General features: G+C 40.0%; 1 protein-coding gene across 2 annotated transcripts in view; it reads left to right on the forward strand.

Moving 5' to 3' along the window:
- Nucleotides 1–18,478, forward strand: part of CSTPP1 (centriolar satellite-associated tubulin polyglutamylase complex regulator 1) — a 210,658-nt gene that overhangs the window by 38,160 nt on the left and 154,020 nt on the right. For both annotated transcript variants that reach the window (XM_005216409.4, NM_001038037.2), the window contains 1 exon segment: nucleotides 12,256–12,358. In XM_005216409.4, the coding sequence (XP_005216466.1) occupies nucleotides 12,256–12,358 (103 nt within the window).

The following is an 18,478-nucleotide window of genomic DNA, read 5'->3' on the forward strand; positions in this document are numbered from 1 at the left end:
CTTCGCATGAGGTGGCCAAAGTACTGGAGTTTCAGCTTTAGCATCATTCCTTCCAAAGAACACCCAGGACTGATCTCCTTTAGAATGGACTGATTGGATCTCCTTGCAGTCCAAGGGACTCTCAAGAGTCTTCTCCAACACCACAGTTCAAAAGCATCAATTCTTCGGGGCTCAGCCTTCTTCACAGTCCAACTCTCATATCCATACATGACTACTGGAAAAACCATAGCCTTGGCTAGACGGACCTTTGTTGCCAAAGTAATGTCTCTGCTTTTTAATCTGATAACTCTGCTGCTGCTGCTAAGTTGCGTCAGTTGTGTCCGACTCTGTGTGACCCCATAGACGGCAGCCTACCAGGTTCCTCCATCCCTGGGATTTTCCAGGCAAGAACTCTACTGCTCTATGAATAGCTGATTTTGCAAAGCTATCATCTTGATAGTTATTACTTCTTCATAATCATAAATCATAACTATAGGAAACTTAAGTGCTTCTTTAGATTTCTCTGCATTTTGGCAGTAAATTTTGTTATGGTCATCTAGGTGAGTGCTTCACATTTGGACCTCTGTAAAAACTTCCTTTTTCTGGCACTTCAAATTATAAGACTCCAATGTACAAATTCTGTATAATGAGATTTAGGCTGGAAACACTGAAGCAGTAAGATTTAAGTACTTAGCCTTTTGACATTCACTCCCCGTGCACCCCCCCGCCCCCAAAGCCACCAGTTTTAGGAAGGAAAAGGGAAGAGGGGAAGATTAATGGTTGACTAGAAACTGAATGTCAAGGGACTGAGCTGTGCCCAGCTGTTAACTTGTACAGTTCTTTGATTTGTTGAGGGAAGTAGACTTCAGTGTTTCGTCCTGTACTTTACACAAAGGTCTTTAGTCACCGCTTGTTTTCTGGTTGTCACAGGTGATGTTGACATATGTGTAGTGTTTTGTTTGCTCCTGGCTTATCTTTTAGTATTTGAGTTTGACTAGCTGTATAGCAGCACTGGGGCTTCCCAGGTAAAGAACCTGCCGAGAGATTCAGGTTCGATCCCTGGGTCAGGAAGATCCCCTGGAGGAGGGCACGGCAACCCACTCCAGTATTCTTGCCTGGAGAATCCCGATGGGTAGAGGAGCCTGGTGGGCTACAGTCCCTGGGTCTCAAAGAGTCGGACACGACTGAAGGGACTTAGCACGAATGCACGCATAGCAGCAGTGTGGTGGTTTGGGTGCTCACATGCAAAGTATTCCTTTTGTCTGTTTTATAACTATCAGTGTAAAATATCTTTCCTTAACCTGTATGTTTGTTCTTAGAAAATTCCATTTGATATATATGCTGCATAGCTCTTTGAGGGCTGCAGATTCACATCCTGTCTCTGCCACTTACCAGCCCATTGACCTTTGGGTAAATTACATGTCTGAGTCTTCCTTCTGTCACCTATAAAATGGAAATAAACCCATCTCATAGGATTGTTGTGAATAGTAAATGAATTAATACCTGTACAATGCTTAGAATACTGTCTTGCATGCAGAGCTTAATAAATGTTGACTGTCATTTTATTATATCTATAGGTTTAGCTACCATTAAGCAAATCTTAGTGATCAAGAGCTAGTAAAAGAGGGAGGCCTCCTGCATTTATATAAAGGATATTTCTCAGGATATTGATCTGCAAGGTATGACTTATTTACAGTTTTTTTCTGGAGGTCCAAAAGGTCCGTCTAGTCAAAGCTGTGGTTTTTCCAGTAGTCATGTATGGATGTGAGAGTTGAACTATAAAGAACGCTGAGCACTGAATAATTGATGCTTTTGAACTGTGGTGTTGGAGAAGACTCCTGAGAGTCCCTTGGACTGCACGGAGATCCACCAGTCAATCCTAAAGGAAATCAGCCCTGAATATTCATTGGAGGGACTAATGCTGAAGCTGAAACTCCAATACTTTGGCCACCTGATGCGAAGAACTGACTCACTGGAAAAGACCCTGATGCTGGGAAAGATTGAAGGCAGAAGGAGAAAGGGACGACAAAGGATGAGATGGTTGGATGGCATCACAGACTCAATGGACATGAGTTTGAGCAACCTCTGGGAGTTGGTGATGGACAGGGAAGCCTAGGGTGCTGCAGTCCATTGGGTTGCAAAGAGTCAGACATGACTGAGCGACTGAACTGAACTGAAAGTTAAACTTGACATACCACTGTTTTATATTCAGAGCTGGTAAAGGCTTGATTTTGGGTTAACACTTTTACTTTATGTTTCTTTCTTGCAAGTTTTAAATTTCTTTTTGTATTATACTATGTTAATTGTGAACTCATAATTTTGGTAAAGAACATAACTAGCTTAAATTAAATATCATCAGAGAAAAATATAGAGGAATAGGTTTATACACCTGGAGTGCAGGCCTGTTTGAATAAGACAAAAAGCACATTGTATACAGATATTAATAAATACTGCTGACAATATCAGCATTTTAAATTTTTGTGGTGAAATTTAATGAAAGATACCATAAAAAAATGATAAGAAAACCCCTAAGGTAGGTGTATATTTGCACATATAGAGAATTAGAAAAGCCTCCAAATCAAAAAGAAGAAAAAAGATAACCAGAGAGGAAAATGGGCAAAGGATGTTAGCAGATTATGCACTCAATATGCCAGCAAACTTGGAAAATTCAGCAGTGGCCACAGCACTGGAAAAAGTCAGTTTTCATTCCAATCCCAAAAAAGGGCAATGCTAAAGAATGTTCAAACTACCATACAGTTACACTCCTTTCACATGCTAGCAAGGTCATATTCAAAATCCTTCAAGCTAGGCTTCAACCGTTCTTTTTTTTTTTAATTTTATTTTATTTTTAAACTTTACAAAATTGTATTAGTTTTGCCAAATATCGAAATGAATCCACCACAGGTATACATGTGTTCCCCATCCTGAACCCTCAGAACTTCCACATGTACACTCTGGATTTAGAAAATGCAGAGGAACCAGAGATCAAATTGCCAACATCTGTTGGATCACAGAAAAAGCAAGAGAGTTCCAGAAAAACATCTACTTCTCCTTCACTGACTGCACCAATGCCTTTGACATGGTTTGTTGAATCACAACAAACCATGGAAAATTCTTAAAGAGATGGGAATACCAGACCACCTGACCTGCCTCCTGAGAAACCTGTATGTAGGTCAGAAAGCAACAGAACGGTACATGGAGCAACTGGTTAGGCTGGTTCCAAATTGGGAAAGGAGTACGTCAAGGCTGTATATTGTCACCATGCTTATTTAACTTATATGAAGAGTACATCATGCGAAATGCCTGGCTGGATGAATCACAAGCTGGAATCAAGATTGCAGGGAGAAATATCAATAACCTCAGATATGCAGATGACACCACCCTAATAGAAACTGAAGAGGAACTGAAGAGCCTCTTGATGAAGGTGAAGGAGGAGAATGAAAAAGCTGGCTTAAAACTCAACATTCAAAAAACTAAGATCATGGCATTCAGTCCAATCACTTCATGGCATATAGATGGGGAAACAATGGAAATAGTGAAAGACTATTGGGCTCCAAAATCACTGCACATGGTGACTGCGGCCATAAAATTAAAAGACGCTTGCTCCTTGGAAGAAAAGCTATAGGCAACCTAGACAGCATATTAAAAACCTGAGACATTACTTTGCCGACAAAGGTCTGTATAGTCAAAGCTATGGTTTTTCCAGCTGTCATGTAACGACAACAATTCACAGAAGAGAAATACAAATGACCATGAAAATATGCTTAACTTAATTAAGTAAGAAGACTAGAATACTGAAACAACAGTGAGAAACTATTTTATAACTGTTAAATTGGCAAGATCATGAAGTCAGTGAAAACAGTCATAGTGAAAACAGATATTCTTATGGTGGGGAGGAGTGTAAATCAAAACACACTTTGTAAAGCAATTTTGTATATCTAGTAAACATGATGATGTGGAGAAAAGGAACTTCTTATGCACTGTTGTTATGACTGTAAGTTGGTACAGCAGTTATGGAAATCAGTATGGAGGAGCCTCAAAAAATTAAAAATAGAACTACTACCATAAAATCTGAAGAATTGATGAGCACCAAAGAATTGATTTGTGTGGTGCTTTTGAATTGTGTGGTGAACTGTGAATTGTGTGTGAATTGTGTGGTACTGGAGCAGATTCTTAAGAGTCCCTTGGACAGCAAGGAGATCAAACCAGTCCTAAAGGAAATCAACCCTGAATATTCATTGGAAGGACTGATGCTTAAGCTGAAGCTCTAATACTTTGGCCACCTGATGTGAAGAGCTGAGTCATTAGAAAAGATCTTGATGCTGGGAGGGATTGAGGGCAGGAACAGAAGGGGGCAACAGAGGATGAGATGGTTAGATGACATCACTGACTCAGTGGACCTGAGTTTGAGCAAACTCCAGGAGATAGTGAAGGACAGGGAAGCCTAGAGCGCTGCAGTCCCTGGGGTTGCAAAGAGTCAGACGTGACTTAGCAGCTGAACAACAACACCATAAGATCCAGCAATTCCACTTCTGGGAATATATCCAAAGGAAACAAAGCACTAAATGGAAAAGATTCCTACACCCGTATGTTCATTACAACACGTTTACAGTAATTTAGGTAAGGAAACCACCTGAGTGTCCACTGATGAATGAATGGATGAAGAAGTTGTGCAACACACACACACACACACATACACACACAGTGGAATATTATTCAGCCACGAAAACGAGGAAATCCTGCCATTTGCAACAACATGGATGGACCTTGAAGGCATTATGCTAAGTGAAGTAAATCATAAAGTAGATTTACACTATAGATTACACTAAATCTATCTAAATAGATTTAAATAAAATAGATAGACACTATGATCTCAGTTATATGTGGAATCTAAACGACTCCATCAGACTCTGGAAAAGAGATCAGACATGTGATTGCCAGAGGCAGAGGGTCGGGAGAGAGGGAAGAGGAGGAAGGTGGGGGTGATGGTGGGGCAGAGTACAGATTTCCAGTAATAAGGTAAATGAATACTGGGGGTGTTAAATACAGCACAATGACTGTTGTTAACACTGCTGTATGATATATGGAAAAGTTGTTAAAAGAGTAAATCCTAAGAGCTTTTACCCAAGGAGAAATATTTCTTTTTTTTCTTTTCATTTTATGTATGTTAGAAGATGGATGTTAGGCTTAACCTATTATGATAACCATTTCATAATATATGTATAAATCAAGCCATTATGCTGTATTCTTTAAACTTTCACAGTAGTGTACGTCAATTATTTCTCAATAAAACTGAAAAGTAAAACCCATGAGGATACGTGCATCCTATCAGATGTCAATTCCCTTGTGGCTCAGCTGGTAAAGAATCTGCCTGCAATGTGGGAGACCTGGCTTCGATCCCTGGGTTTCGATTCCCTGGAGAAGGGAAAGGCTACCCACTCCAGCATTCTGGCCTGCAGAATTCCATGGACTGTATAGTCCATGGGGTCGCAAAGAGTCGGACACAAGTGAGTGACTTTCACTTTCACCTTAAGAAAAACTCTTGCACATATGCACAGGGAGACAAGTACAGGAACGTTCCGCCAGCAGTTTGCTATAGTGGGTATGTGGGGACAGCCTGAGTGTTTACCAATAGAAATACACTGGCAAATAAGTTGGTACCATATTGTTTCATAAAAGATTTCCAAACATGGTCAAGTGAAAAAAGTAAGGTACAGAAAAGTATATGTCATTTACTTAAAAACAAAACCAAGTTCACAAACTGTATTTCTGTATTTTTTAGATATGCATACCAAACTGATTGGGAACTGGGATTGGTTTTTAACTTTTTCTATATTGTTTGAATCTTTCAAAGTAATTAAATATATAATTATAAATAATAAACATTAAAAAAATTAAAGACCATGCCAACATTTTATCTGATTAACCAAATGAAATTTCTTTTCTAGTGTTAACAATGGAGAGCCAGCATTTTCTAGACAATGCAGTGTAAAATGGAACACATTGTCGGTTCTTGGCTTTTTCTTATTTTGTTTTGCTTTTGAGAGCTAAGGTTGAGATGGAAAGGCATGGGCTTTGGAGTCAAATGTTAAGTTTCAATTCTAACTTAGTCATTTTTTAAGACTGAGCAGGTTTCTTAACCTCTCTGAGCTTCAAAAAAAAAGTCTATTACCTACCTCACTGGGTTGTATAAGTATTACATATGCTAGTTTTCCTCATTTCCCCATCTCCTTTGGTCAAAGGAAATTGGTCTAGTGTGGTCTAAGATCAAAGATAGTCTTGTATGGGTGATAAAATATTTTACCAGAGCATACTGTATCCCTGGATGAGAACATACCAGTAAAGATGGAGAATGTAAATGATTAATTTTAGAGGTTTAACTTTTTAAGCCATTAAGCTATCTATTTGTATTTTACAAGATCAAATACTGTATCATGTTAGTGATTTAGAAATGATACTAAACTTGAAGCTTCTAAACTGTTTACATGACAGGTTGTTGGTTAAAAAGGTTACTTTTCTAATCTCAGAGAACAGTCTTAATTTAATTCAGCACTTATTTGTTCCAACCAGCATCTGAGTCTCCAAAGGACTCTGACAAAGGAGAAAAGTCGGATATAAATGTGGATATATGTATATGCTTTGCTTTTCACTTACACTGCTATTGCTCTTATATCTAGTAATACCTCATATTGTAATTCATGTGAATGTTTTCTAGTGAAACTTGTTTATTCTAGTCCAGGGACTCTGTGTAAAATAATAATCATATAATAAAATGAGTGGTCTAAATAATTGAGGTAGCCCCTCAAGCAAAAATTTCCAAATGGGACCCCTTACCATTTAATTGCAAAATAAACAGCTAATACTTTGATGGTATTTATGCTTGGGAAGAGAGTAAAAAGAAATCGTTTTGGATTTTCCCCATATAAATTAGAGTCTCCTGAGTAATTAGCAGTTAATAAGTGAATGCTTACTACAAGTTGAAAGGCTATAGCTGAAGTGAGTCTAAATTATGTGTATCGTTATATGTGTAGAGTTTTATGTAGCTCAGTAATCCTTGAAGATGATCTGTAAACATCTTTGGTTAGATGGGCAAACTTTAAATAAGTGAGCAGGAGTTATGGTAGGTTGATGCCTTGGAGTTCGTTAGAGTTGAAACCCATTGTTTTGTGAGTTTCGATGTCTGGCAGAGAACAACTGTCATCATAACAACAGTAATGAACATACACACAGTAAGTTTATTGCACACTTACTGTGTGCCCAGTGTATGCTGAGATTATTGTTGTGTGTGTTGTGTTGTGTGTTAGTTGCTCAGTCGTGTCTGACTTTTTGCGACCCCGTGGGCTATAGCCTGCCAGGCTTCTCTGTCCACGGGATTCTCCAGGCAAGAATACTGGAGCGGGGTGCCATTCCCTTCTCCAGGGGATCTTTCTGACCCAGGGATCGAACCCACGTCTCCCACATTGGAGGCAGATTCTTTACCATCTGAGCCACCAGGGAAGCCCCTAAGATTATTACATAAGTTATTTTATTTACTCCTTACTACAACCTTAAGTGGTAGGCATTAGTCCCCAGTTTTACAGAAAAGGGCAGAGAAATTAGGTAACTTGTTTCAAGTCACACAGCTAATAAGTACCAAAGCTGGAAATTAAATCCAGTTCAGCTTGACTCCAGAGCCTATGTTCTTAACCATTGCAGTGAATTGCTATATGGTTTTGATCTGTAAAATCTGTATGTTGCAATAATAACATAATCATTAATATGTTATCTTTTGTATATATCCGATATTTTCTAAAGAGGCTAGCTTGCTCCTTGCAAGGAAGTGCATCTGTGTGCTTAGTCTCTGAGTCATGTCCAATTCTTTTCTGACCCCATGGCTATAACCCCCCAGGCTCCTCTGTCCATGGGATTCTGCAGGCAAGAATACTGGAGTGGGTTGCCATTCCCTTCTCTAGGGGATCTTCCCAACCCGGGGATCAAACCCGCGTCTCCTGCATTGCAGAGAGATTCTTGACCATCTGAGCCACCAGGGAAGCCCTTTTCTAAAGAAACAGTTTATTATTAGACATAGTCTTCACGTCATACTCAAGTCACAGCAAGCTTGACTGTGGTATCTAGAGATTAAGTGATCAGCAGGAGGTGATTCAACAGAGAACCAAGAAGTTTCTGACCCACAATTGCTTTCACCCACACGGTTTATATAAAGATCACACCGTGCTTACTTATATTTTACTCAGTCATTTCAGTGCAGTGTGTTGAAGGTTTAAGTGCTTATCTCAGACCGCGATGCTATCGTGAGCAAGACATGGATCCTTGGGCCTTAGTGTGGATTTCAGAACAATAGAGCCTATTGGTTCACGTTAGAAAACTTAATCCTGGCCTTGTGAAAATCACAGCAAAGCAGAAGAGGAAAAGTCAATCTGAAACGTTTTTCCTTCTCCGAGAGGGCAACTAAGGTGCCCAGATATCTCTGCCCTCCGGGGATGCAGGTGTGCAGTTTTTATTCTTTAATCATTCGCATAAATTAAAGCCTATTCCTTTGCATCTTAAAAATAATATGAAATGACACCCACCATGTTTTATTGCCAGACAAGAGCTTTGAACTTCCGTCTTATTGACGTTTGATAAAGTGCAAGGATTTTCCAGGGCTGGGTGGTACCTTTAACCACAGAAGGTAGCATGGGACTGATAAGAGCTGCACGTGGAGGAAGCCACCAGCGAGAAAGCAATTAGCGAGGAGGGCTCTTTGCACTAGGCTTGTGTGAAATCCTCAGAGAGGAACTTCCTCCTGCCTCTGCGGGCTCTTCTTAATTCCTTCACTTCACCCATAGCTGAAAAGAGCCCTAGGTCTTTCTGTTTCTACTTTCTGAGCTAGGGGTGGGTGGGGTGAAGACTTAGTGGTGGGCAGGTTCTTTGTAAGAAACTTTGAAACTGGGGACATGTCCTGACTTCACATAAATGCCGATTGGCATGCACACCTGTGCAGGCGGGGACAGGGTAAATACATACAACACACAAACACACTCATACAAATTCACATATGAATTCACATGGACACAGGTGGACCACACCTCTCATGATTTTACTACCAACATACACCCCTTTCCTTTGTGCTCCATGTAAAATGAAGATCATATCTATTATAAAACTTATTACAAGGTGTCAGTGATGAGGCAGTGTGGTATACAGTGTTAAGAGCATGGGTTCTTGGTAGGACATACCTTGACTCGAGTCTTGGCTTCTGTTTTTACTAGCTGTGTGATCTAGAGAAAGGTACTTTATAAATCTCCATTCTCCCGTTTGTATAATGGAAATGTGATCAACATATCTATCGTAGGATTATTGTGAAAATGAAATAAAATAATGCATGTAAAACAGCACAGTTTCTGGCACATGGTTATTCAGTAAGTTGCACAGGTGCTCAAAATTGGTAGAGCTGTTATTGTTATCATCATTATTATGGGTAATATAAAGTTCTACATATCTAATTGGTAGCTGAATGTTAAATAGGTATAGTCCTTTATTTATATTTGTTTTCTTTTTTCCTTTCCCTGCTCCCCATCCCCCACCTTTTTTTTTCTTGCTGCAAAGTCTGTTTTCCAGAAAATTCCTCCCTTTTTTGAGGAAGACAAAAGTACTTTGATTTTAACTGCTCTGAAAACATTTCTCCCTTAAAGGCCTTTCAGATTGACTTTTAGTCCCTGGAGCTAAGACGGAGAAGAAGCAGGATTTGCTTCTAAGTAGAGCTCTTTCATTTTTGCTGTCAAAAAACAAAACAAAAAAACAAAGCAAAAAGAAACCCTAATCTTTTGTAGTAGCCTTAGGTAGTTCCAATTCATAAAAGCCTATATATAGCCCATGGAAGGAATCTTTTTGTAAGATAAGGATAAGTGGGTGGAATAAGAGAAGGAAAATACAGAGGTGAAAGTATAGCTGATTTTAATGTTAATTTGGCCACCCGCACCCCCAGTTTCATATTAATTATACAACGACTAATGCCAGAAATTGTCTGTTGTTGTTCTTGTTGTGCCGTGAAACTTGCAGGACCTTAGGGACCTTAGGACTTCCCACCAGGGAGGTCCCAAGAAATTCTCACGTATTATCTCACAACTTCACTGTCAGTTTGGGCCATTTCTTAGTGAAATAGTTTTCCAGTTGGATGAACCGTTGATGAAGCCCGGGTTTTGTTTTCACATCTTTTTGTGGGGTCGGAGTTGGAGAATGTTTGCAGTAGCTGATAGTTGTTAGCTTCGGGAAGCACTCAGATCGATAGAGTAAGTCATGGAATGTAAACATGTCATTCATCTGGACTTTGGGCTGGTGTAAACAGTGAAACTGTAGGTAACCACTGTCAAACAAAGGCTGTCTCGAGTACAGCTTGGGTAGATAAATGTATTTGCTTTACAAGTCTCACTAAACTACCAGGACTTCAGGAATGTTTTTTTTTTTAAAGTATCTAATTTTACAGATTTTAGGTAATTCCCTCATATTTTCCTGAGGGATGAAAATATGAAAGAGGCAAGTGTCCATCTTGGTAGCAACTTTGTGGAACTGCTGTGGCAGGATATTTATTACTTTGGGGTTTTTTGTTCTTACTGCTCCAGACGAAAATTGTTTTGTTTGTTTTGCTTTTGAAAAAGAAAAAAAATAGGGTGGTAAATGGAAATACTGAATTGGAAGTTTCTACGTGAAGTGTGCCAGGATACCGTTGTCATACCTAAAGACGAAAGTCAGGGAGGGGGAACAAGCGTCTGGGGAGCACCTGCTGTGTTAGAAGCTCTGCTGTATCACTGAAGCAGACTTCCAATAGCCCTTTGAGATAGACTTTTAATGAGATGTATCATCAAGAAAACAAGGCATTGTGGTTTAAGAATAGTGACGATGTTATTACCCACATTTTACAGGAGGAAATAGGCTTGCAGGCTAATTTGCCCGAGGTCGCACAGCTAGGAACTTGGTGGGCTGAGGATGAAACTCAGGTCTCTCAGAACTCCAGAGCCCAAGTTCTAACCAGCGATTGTTAAACTTCAGGATACGTAAGAAACTTCAAGGGTACCTGTTAAAATTACTGGGCTCCGGTTAGAATTTTAAGATCATGAAGTCTGAGATAGTGCCAGGTGAGGAATCTGCATTTTAATAGGGTGTCTCAGGCGGTTCAGATTAAGTTGATTGACCACTTTAGAGAAAGAATTAAATTCTGTTTCTCTCATCACTCATACGTGGAATCTAAAATATGACGCAAATGAACTTATTTACAAAACAGAAACAGACCCACAGACACAGGTAACAAATTTATGGTTACCAAAGGGGAAGGCGTGGAGGGATAAATTAGGAGCTGGGGATTAACAGATACAACTACTATTTATAAAATAGATAAATAGGGTTCTACTGTATAGCACAGGAAACTAGATTCAAGCTTCTGTAATAACTATAATGGAAAAGATATGAAGAAGAACATATGTGTATATAACTGAATCATTTTTCTATACACCAGGAACTAACACAACATTGTAAATCAACTATACTTCAATTTAAAAATAAATACATAAAATTACGTTTCTTTCCACACTTGATAAAGAAGGAAACAGGCGCAGATTACATAACTATCCAAGATTATGCTGTCAGACAGAGTCATGATTCCAGCCCAGGTCTAATTCTAGTACTCATCACATCCTTTATTACAAGCCCATGATGAAGTCACACATCTGCTAGTCACAACAAATGTGGGAAACATGGCTTCTGATAAATCGGGCCACCCAGATTTCATGGTCTTCTTATTTACTAAGGTTAATAACTTTTAACATCTTTACTGAAATCTTCATGGTCCTTAAACTTTTTCAGTTACTTTTTTTTTTTTTTTTAATGGAAGAATTGAGTTTTCCTTGCAGTCAGGCATAGAATCATTACTCCCTAGGGTAAATTTCTGAGCCATGCAGAAGTGGAAGGAGGTGGGAAGAAAGAATTCCCAGGTGTATCTGCTAAATGGTGCTAAAGCTCCTCACCTTTATCACTGAAATAAAGAGCGAATGGCTGATATTAATACTCACAGCCAATCAAATGGCAGCAGGTCTTCTCCAGCATCTCCCTTTGTAGCCACTGAGACTGTAGCTCAGCGAGGGCCGTGAGTGGATTTACCTATTGCAGTCCACTTCCTAGAGCAGAGCCAGCGCCTCGATTGACTTTCATGCCTTACTGGGGTTTGGAGGGTTGTTTTTTTTTTTTTATCTCCCTCTCACTTTCTCTCTCTCTCTGTCTCTTTTTTTTTTTTTTTTTTTGTAGCCCAGCGACATGTCCTCACATACGTGGAGGATGCAGTCTGCCAGCTGCTAGAGAACAAGGAAGATATTAGCCAATATGGCATTGCCAGATTCTTCACAGAATAGTAAGTACCTGAGTGCTTTGCCTCTAGGGCAGGTCCAGAAGAGCCTTTTGGAAGCAGGCAAGATGCATGAAAAGTAGAGCAGGGCAGCTGATGAAGCAGTGGCGGTGGATGCTTAGTTTTCGTGGATGAGTTGAGGGCTGCCCAAACACGTTTTGGAACACGCTTTTGGTGCAGCCAGTTTTGTCTAATGATGAGTCTAGTGAGTAGTCACAGCTCTAGAAGCTCAACAACTGCTCATTTGATCCATCGCTACTACTGCTGTTCAGTCGCTCAGCTCTTTGTGACCCCATGGACAGTAGCCCGTCTGGTCCTCTGTCCATGGGATTCTCCAGGCAAGAATACTAGAGTGGGTGGCCGTTTTCCTCCTCCAGGGGATCTTCCCGACCCAGGGATCAAACCCCCATCTCCTGCTTGGCAGGATAATTCTTCACCACTGAGCCCCCTGGGAAGCCCTGTTTGATCTTTTAGATCTGTTTTTTTGTTTGTTTGTTTGTTTTTTTAGGTTCCTCTCATAATTTTTAACTTTTCCCATTATTCAGAATATTCACTCCGATTTCCTTTAGTCTGTGTCCTGTTAACCTGTGCTTTTCTTGGCTGGCTTTTTTTCACGGAAATGTTCAGGATGATATTCCTCTGCAGTTTTCCTTCCAGAGGATGCTTCGTCCATCACTTAAGAATTTAAGATTATTTCTAGAGGTAGGACATCTTTCATAGATTATATCTGTAAGGAATTGTGTTTCTTTATAAAGTATGTTTGGAGGGGTAAAAGTCAAGATGATTATCCATTTTTTTTAATTTATAAAAAATGGTTTTCTTCAAGTTTTATTGAGATATAATTGATATACAGCATTGTATAAGTTTAAGATGCAGAGCATAGTGATTTGATTTACATACATCATGAAGTGCTTATCACCATAAATTTAGATGAACATCTATCATCTTAGATAATTAAAGAAATAGAAAAAAACTTTTTTCTTTTGATGAGAACTCTTAGGATTTCCTCTCTTAACAATTCTTATGTGTAACATACGAAATTTTCATATGTAACATACATTTTTATATCCCCAGTACTTGTTTATCTTGTAACTGGAAGTTTTGATTACCTTTATCCAATTCCTCCTATCCCTCCCCACCTCTGATAACCCCAAATCTGATCTCTATTGCTGTTTGTTTTTTTAAAAACTTTTTGTTTTGTTTTGGAGTGTAGCCAATTCACAATGCTGTAATAGGTGAACAGCAAAGGGACTCAGCAGCATGTGTTGGAGCAGTTTGATGTGCTGTACATTAGGCCCTTGCTGGTTATCCATCTGCAATATAGCAGTGTGTACATGTCCATCCCAAACCGAGGTTGGTTTTGAATTACAGTTGACCTAGAACACTGGTTGTTCCTGTTATACTGCATAGCGATTTAATACTTCTTGTACACTTGACACTGATTACTACCACAAGTCTAGTTATGATAGTTCACTATACAAAGATATTACTTAGTTTTTAAAAAAATTTTAGATATTAGTTACTGACCATATTTTCCTCACTGTACACTTCATACCCATAAGTCACTTTTTTGTTTTGCCACCAGAATTTACCTCTTAAACTCTCTTACCTATTTCTTTCTTTTTGATATCACAAAACTGCTTTTAGGCTGAATGAGATAATCAGTTTAAAATACCTTGGTCTTCATGAAAGGATATGCTAAAGAAATTTAAAACATTATTTTTATTACCAAATTGCCATCACATATTTATATAATCATTTTTGTATTCTTTTCTCTTTTTTCCTGGTTTATTGTAAGCTTTTTAAGAAAGGAAGAATAGCTCTTGCAGGCTATCCTATTCTAAGGTGAATCATGAGCTCAGGTCTATTCTTGAAAACAATTTTTTTTCCTTTCTATTCTCCAGAGGTTCCTTGAAGATTAGACATCTCTTCTAATGGCCTAAACTTGGGTTGCTGTTAGGGGAATTCTTGACTCACTCTCATTCTTTTGCTGAGCTATTAGTCTTGCAAATTAAATCTAGATTTTTTTTATGGGTTGGAATTTTAAGTTCCTGGGAAAAACAGGCTTTCCAGGATCAGAGCTGGTTCTTTGCCTTCCCTCAGTCGTCTAAAAGAGGATGAAGTAGAGCAAGGCATCTTCCTTGTTCTCATGGTATGGGCTGAAGCAAACGAAGTGGGCTGGGAATAAAGACCGAGATCAAATAGCCTTGCTTGCTTTACAGAACTGACAAGCCTAGGGGTCAAGTTTCTAGGCCATTTAATCTGTACGAGCACCCTTGAGCCTCCTTGCCAAGTGAAATATGATTCTTCTGGGGGCAATGCTTCTTCCTGGCTTGGTTCATTTTACTCTATGCTCCCTCCCCCATCTCCTTTACATCTCTTCCCTACTATGCTGGTTCCTGAGGGTAGGCACCATTTCTCCTTCATCTCTGCATTCCCAATGCCTGGCATGCATGATGCCTCGTATATGATAGATGTTAGGTAAATATTTGTTCAATCTATAGCTGTATGTATATTTTAAGTTATTGAATACTATCTACCTGGTGGCTCAGTGGTAAAGAAATCTGCCTGCCAATGCAGGAGACACAGGTTCAATCCCTGGGTCAGGAAGATCCCCTGGAGTAGGAAATGGCAAGTCACTCCAGTATTCTTGCCTGGAGAATCCCATGGAAGAGGAGCCTGGTGGGTTACAGTCCATGGGGTTGCAAGAGTCAGACACGACTTACTGACTAAACAGCAAACATTTCTATCTACCCTTTACTCTTGATTTTAGTATGAATAAGAACTATCTCTTGTTCTTTTTTTCTTTTTTGTTGATTGTTTTTGATAAAGTTCGATATCCTGCCATTTAAGAAGCTATGTACCAGAATTCCCCGGTGGTCTAGTGGTTAGAGCTCCTCACTTTCACTGCAGGGGGTATGGGTTATATCCTTGCTGGGGAACTAAGGTCCTGCTTGCTCTGCAGCCTGGCCGAAAAATAAAGAAGCAGCTGTATACCACGGATGTACCATGTAGCGTGGGTTCCAAAAGTGAACCCACTAGTCTGTGTAACTAATACTGAACTCTAATAAGGCTTATAACTATTTCCAAATGCTATTGACTATAGCTTTTATCTAGCAGTACACTGTTGGGGAAAAAAGAGTCTTAAGATTTTCCACAGTGCTGATAGAAATCTAGTTACCAAGCAAGCAGTTTCTTGTCCTCAGAAAACTAAAAATTACATAATATATGTGAATGGCACATACTTGACATTTCTATAACTCTAAGACAACTGTATTGGCCTGAGGCAAGTTATTTTGAGAAGTGAGCCAGCATCAAAGCTCCAAAATCCTTTAGAAAAAAAAAAAAACTTGGAAGATGTACGATTAAATGGGAAGTGGTATTTGGTAGGCAAGGAGACCGGCATGGTAGAAGCTCCTGACTTTCCTTTGATTGTGAATTTAACTTATGTAGTGAAAATCCTTCTTTCACAGGCCTCAGTTTTGTATTGATTTGTAGAAGCATAAGGAAGTGAAAAGCTTCCCAGATGGCTTAGTGGGTGAAGGATCTGCCTGCTATGCAGGAGACACAGGAGACACGGGTTTGATCCCTAGGTTGGGAAGATCCTCTGGAGGAGGAAATGGCAACCCACTCCAGTATTCTTCCTGGAAAATCCCACGGACAGAGGAGCCTGGTGGGCTACAGTCCATGGGGTCCAAAGAGTCAGATAGAACTGAGCAACTAAGCACTGCTGCTGCTGCTGCTGCTGCTGAGTCGCCTCAGTCGTGTCCGACTCTGTGCGACCCCAGAGACGGCAGCCCACCAGGCTCCCCCGTCCCTGGGATTCTTCAGGCAACAACACTGGAGTGGGGTGCCATTGCCTTCTCCAATGCACACACACACACACAGTGAAGTGAAAAGAACGGAGCCCTGGGAGGAAGAGCTGCTATCCTTGTAAGTCCTCACTCTATAATCTTGAGCCAATTGCTGAAATTTTCTGGGCTCAGCTGCCTCATCTGTGAAATGGGTATAATAAAGTCTAACATGCTAATAAAAATGATGTGATAGTTATATATTATAATAAAGTTTTTATCAAACTCATACTATATTTCAGTAACTATAATTCTTTGAAGTAGGTAATATTATTATCTCTGTTTTATAGATGAGGAAACTGAGACTCAGAAAGGTTAAAATAGCTTCTATCAGTTCATGAGCTACAGAATTAAGAACCAAGCTTCACCTGCGGTATTAAAAAGCCACTGTTCTCTACTGTCTCCAAGTCACTCTAATGCCTAATGTTACTGGAGGCCTAACCAGATAATAATTTGAGGTCTCTTCTTGCTATAATTTCTAAATTCTTTGAGGTTTCCCTTATGAATTATACTTCACACAGGTTATCACACAGCTTTGTCTGGTGACCTCAATACATTGCCATTTAAATGTTTAACACTGGCCTTTTGGAGGGGATAAATTGGAGCTATCTCTAAACAATAGGAAACATAATTTTTTTAAAAAATGTGTTGGGCTCCCCCGGTGGTCCAGTGGTTAAGAAGCTGCCTTGGAATGGAAGGGACACCAGTTTGATCCCTGGTCTGGGAAGATCTCGCACGCCACAGAGCAGCTAAGCCCGTGTACCAAAACTACTGAGCCAGTTTGCTAAAGCCCGCGAGCTGAAACTAGAGAAAGCCCACACACAGCAGTGAAGACCCACCACAGCCAAAAAATTAAATACAGAAATCTCTTAAAAAATATGTTAAGTGCGCACTTCCATCTCCCAGTTTCAAGTTCAGACGTTGATATTTTCATACAATAAATGGTGGATAATTTACCTTTTTTTCAGTTCAGTTCAGTCGCTCAGTCCTGTCCGACTCTTTGCGACCCCATGAATTGCAGCACACCAGGCCTCCCTGTCCATCACCAACTCCCGGAGTTCACTCAGACTCACGTCCATCAAGTCAGTGATGCCATCCAGCCATCTCATCCTCTGTCGTCCCCTTCTCCTCCTGCCCCCAATCCCTTCCAGCATCAGAGTCTTTTCCAATGAGTCAACTCTTCACATCAGGTGGCCAAAGTACTGGAGTTTCAGCTTTAGCATCATTCCTTCCAAAGAAATCCCAGGGCTGATCTCCTTTAGGATGGATTGGTTGGATCTCCTTGCAGTCCAAGGGACTCTCAAGAGTCTTCTCCAACACCACAGTTCAAAAGCATCAATTCTTCGGCACTCAGCTTTCTTCACAGTCCAACTCTCACATCCATCCATGACCACTGGAAAAACCATAGCCTTGACTAGACGGACCTTTGTTGGCAAAGTAATATCTCTGCTTTTGAATATGCTATCTGGGTTGGTCATAACTTTCCTTCCAAGGAGTAAGCATCTTTTAATTTCATGGCTGCAATCACCATCTGCAGTGATTTTGGAGCCCCCCAAAATAAAGTCTGCCACTGTTTCCACTGTTTCCCCATCTATTTCCCATGAAGTGATGGGACCAGATGCCATGATCTTAGTTTTCTGAATGTTGAGCTTTAAGCCAACTTTTTCACTTTCCTCTTTCACTTTCATCAACAGGCTTTTTAGTTCCTCTTCACTTTCTGCCATAAGGGTGGTGTCATCTGCATATCTGAGGTTATTGATATTTCTCCCAGCAATCTTGATTCTATCTTGTGCTTCTTCCAGCCCAGCGTTTCTCATGATGTACTCTGCATATAAATTAAATAAGCAAGGTGACAATATACAGCCTTGAAGTACTCCTTGTCCTATTTAGAACCAGTCTGTTGAACAATGATAAAGATTACTCTTCCAAATTGTTTTTGGAAGGTTTTTCTGCCGATTTTCTTCTGTGGATTGGCTTGCCCTCTCACCTGTGCCTTTGCTCCATGGAGGTTGGTGTTTCCAACAAATCCATGATTGTTCCAGCAAATCTGGATAAGCTGTAAAACATGAGTAGCTAAGCTGTACTCTGTGTGTGTGTGTGTGTGTGTCTGTAAGACTGTGAGCTCTTCAGATCAGATTCCTCTGGACACTCTTGAAAGAAGGATACCAGATCCCGGAGGATTTTCTTTTATGTTGTATGCAACCTCTACCTCTGAATGTTGTCTTTCAACCAGTGGAAGGTAAAAGGAATTGACATTTAGAGGTGCCGCTCTAAG

Source organism: Bos taurus, chromosome 15 (assembly GCF_002263795.3).
Source record: "Bos taurus isolate L1 Dominette 01449 registration number 42190680 breed Hereford chromosome 15, ARS-UCD2.0, whole genome shotgun sequence".
Taxonomy (NCBI): Eukaryota; Metazoa; Chordata; class Mammalia; order Artiodactyla; family Bovidae; genus Bos; species Bos taurus.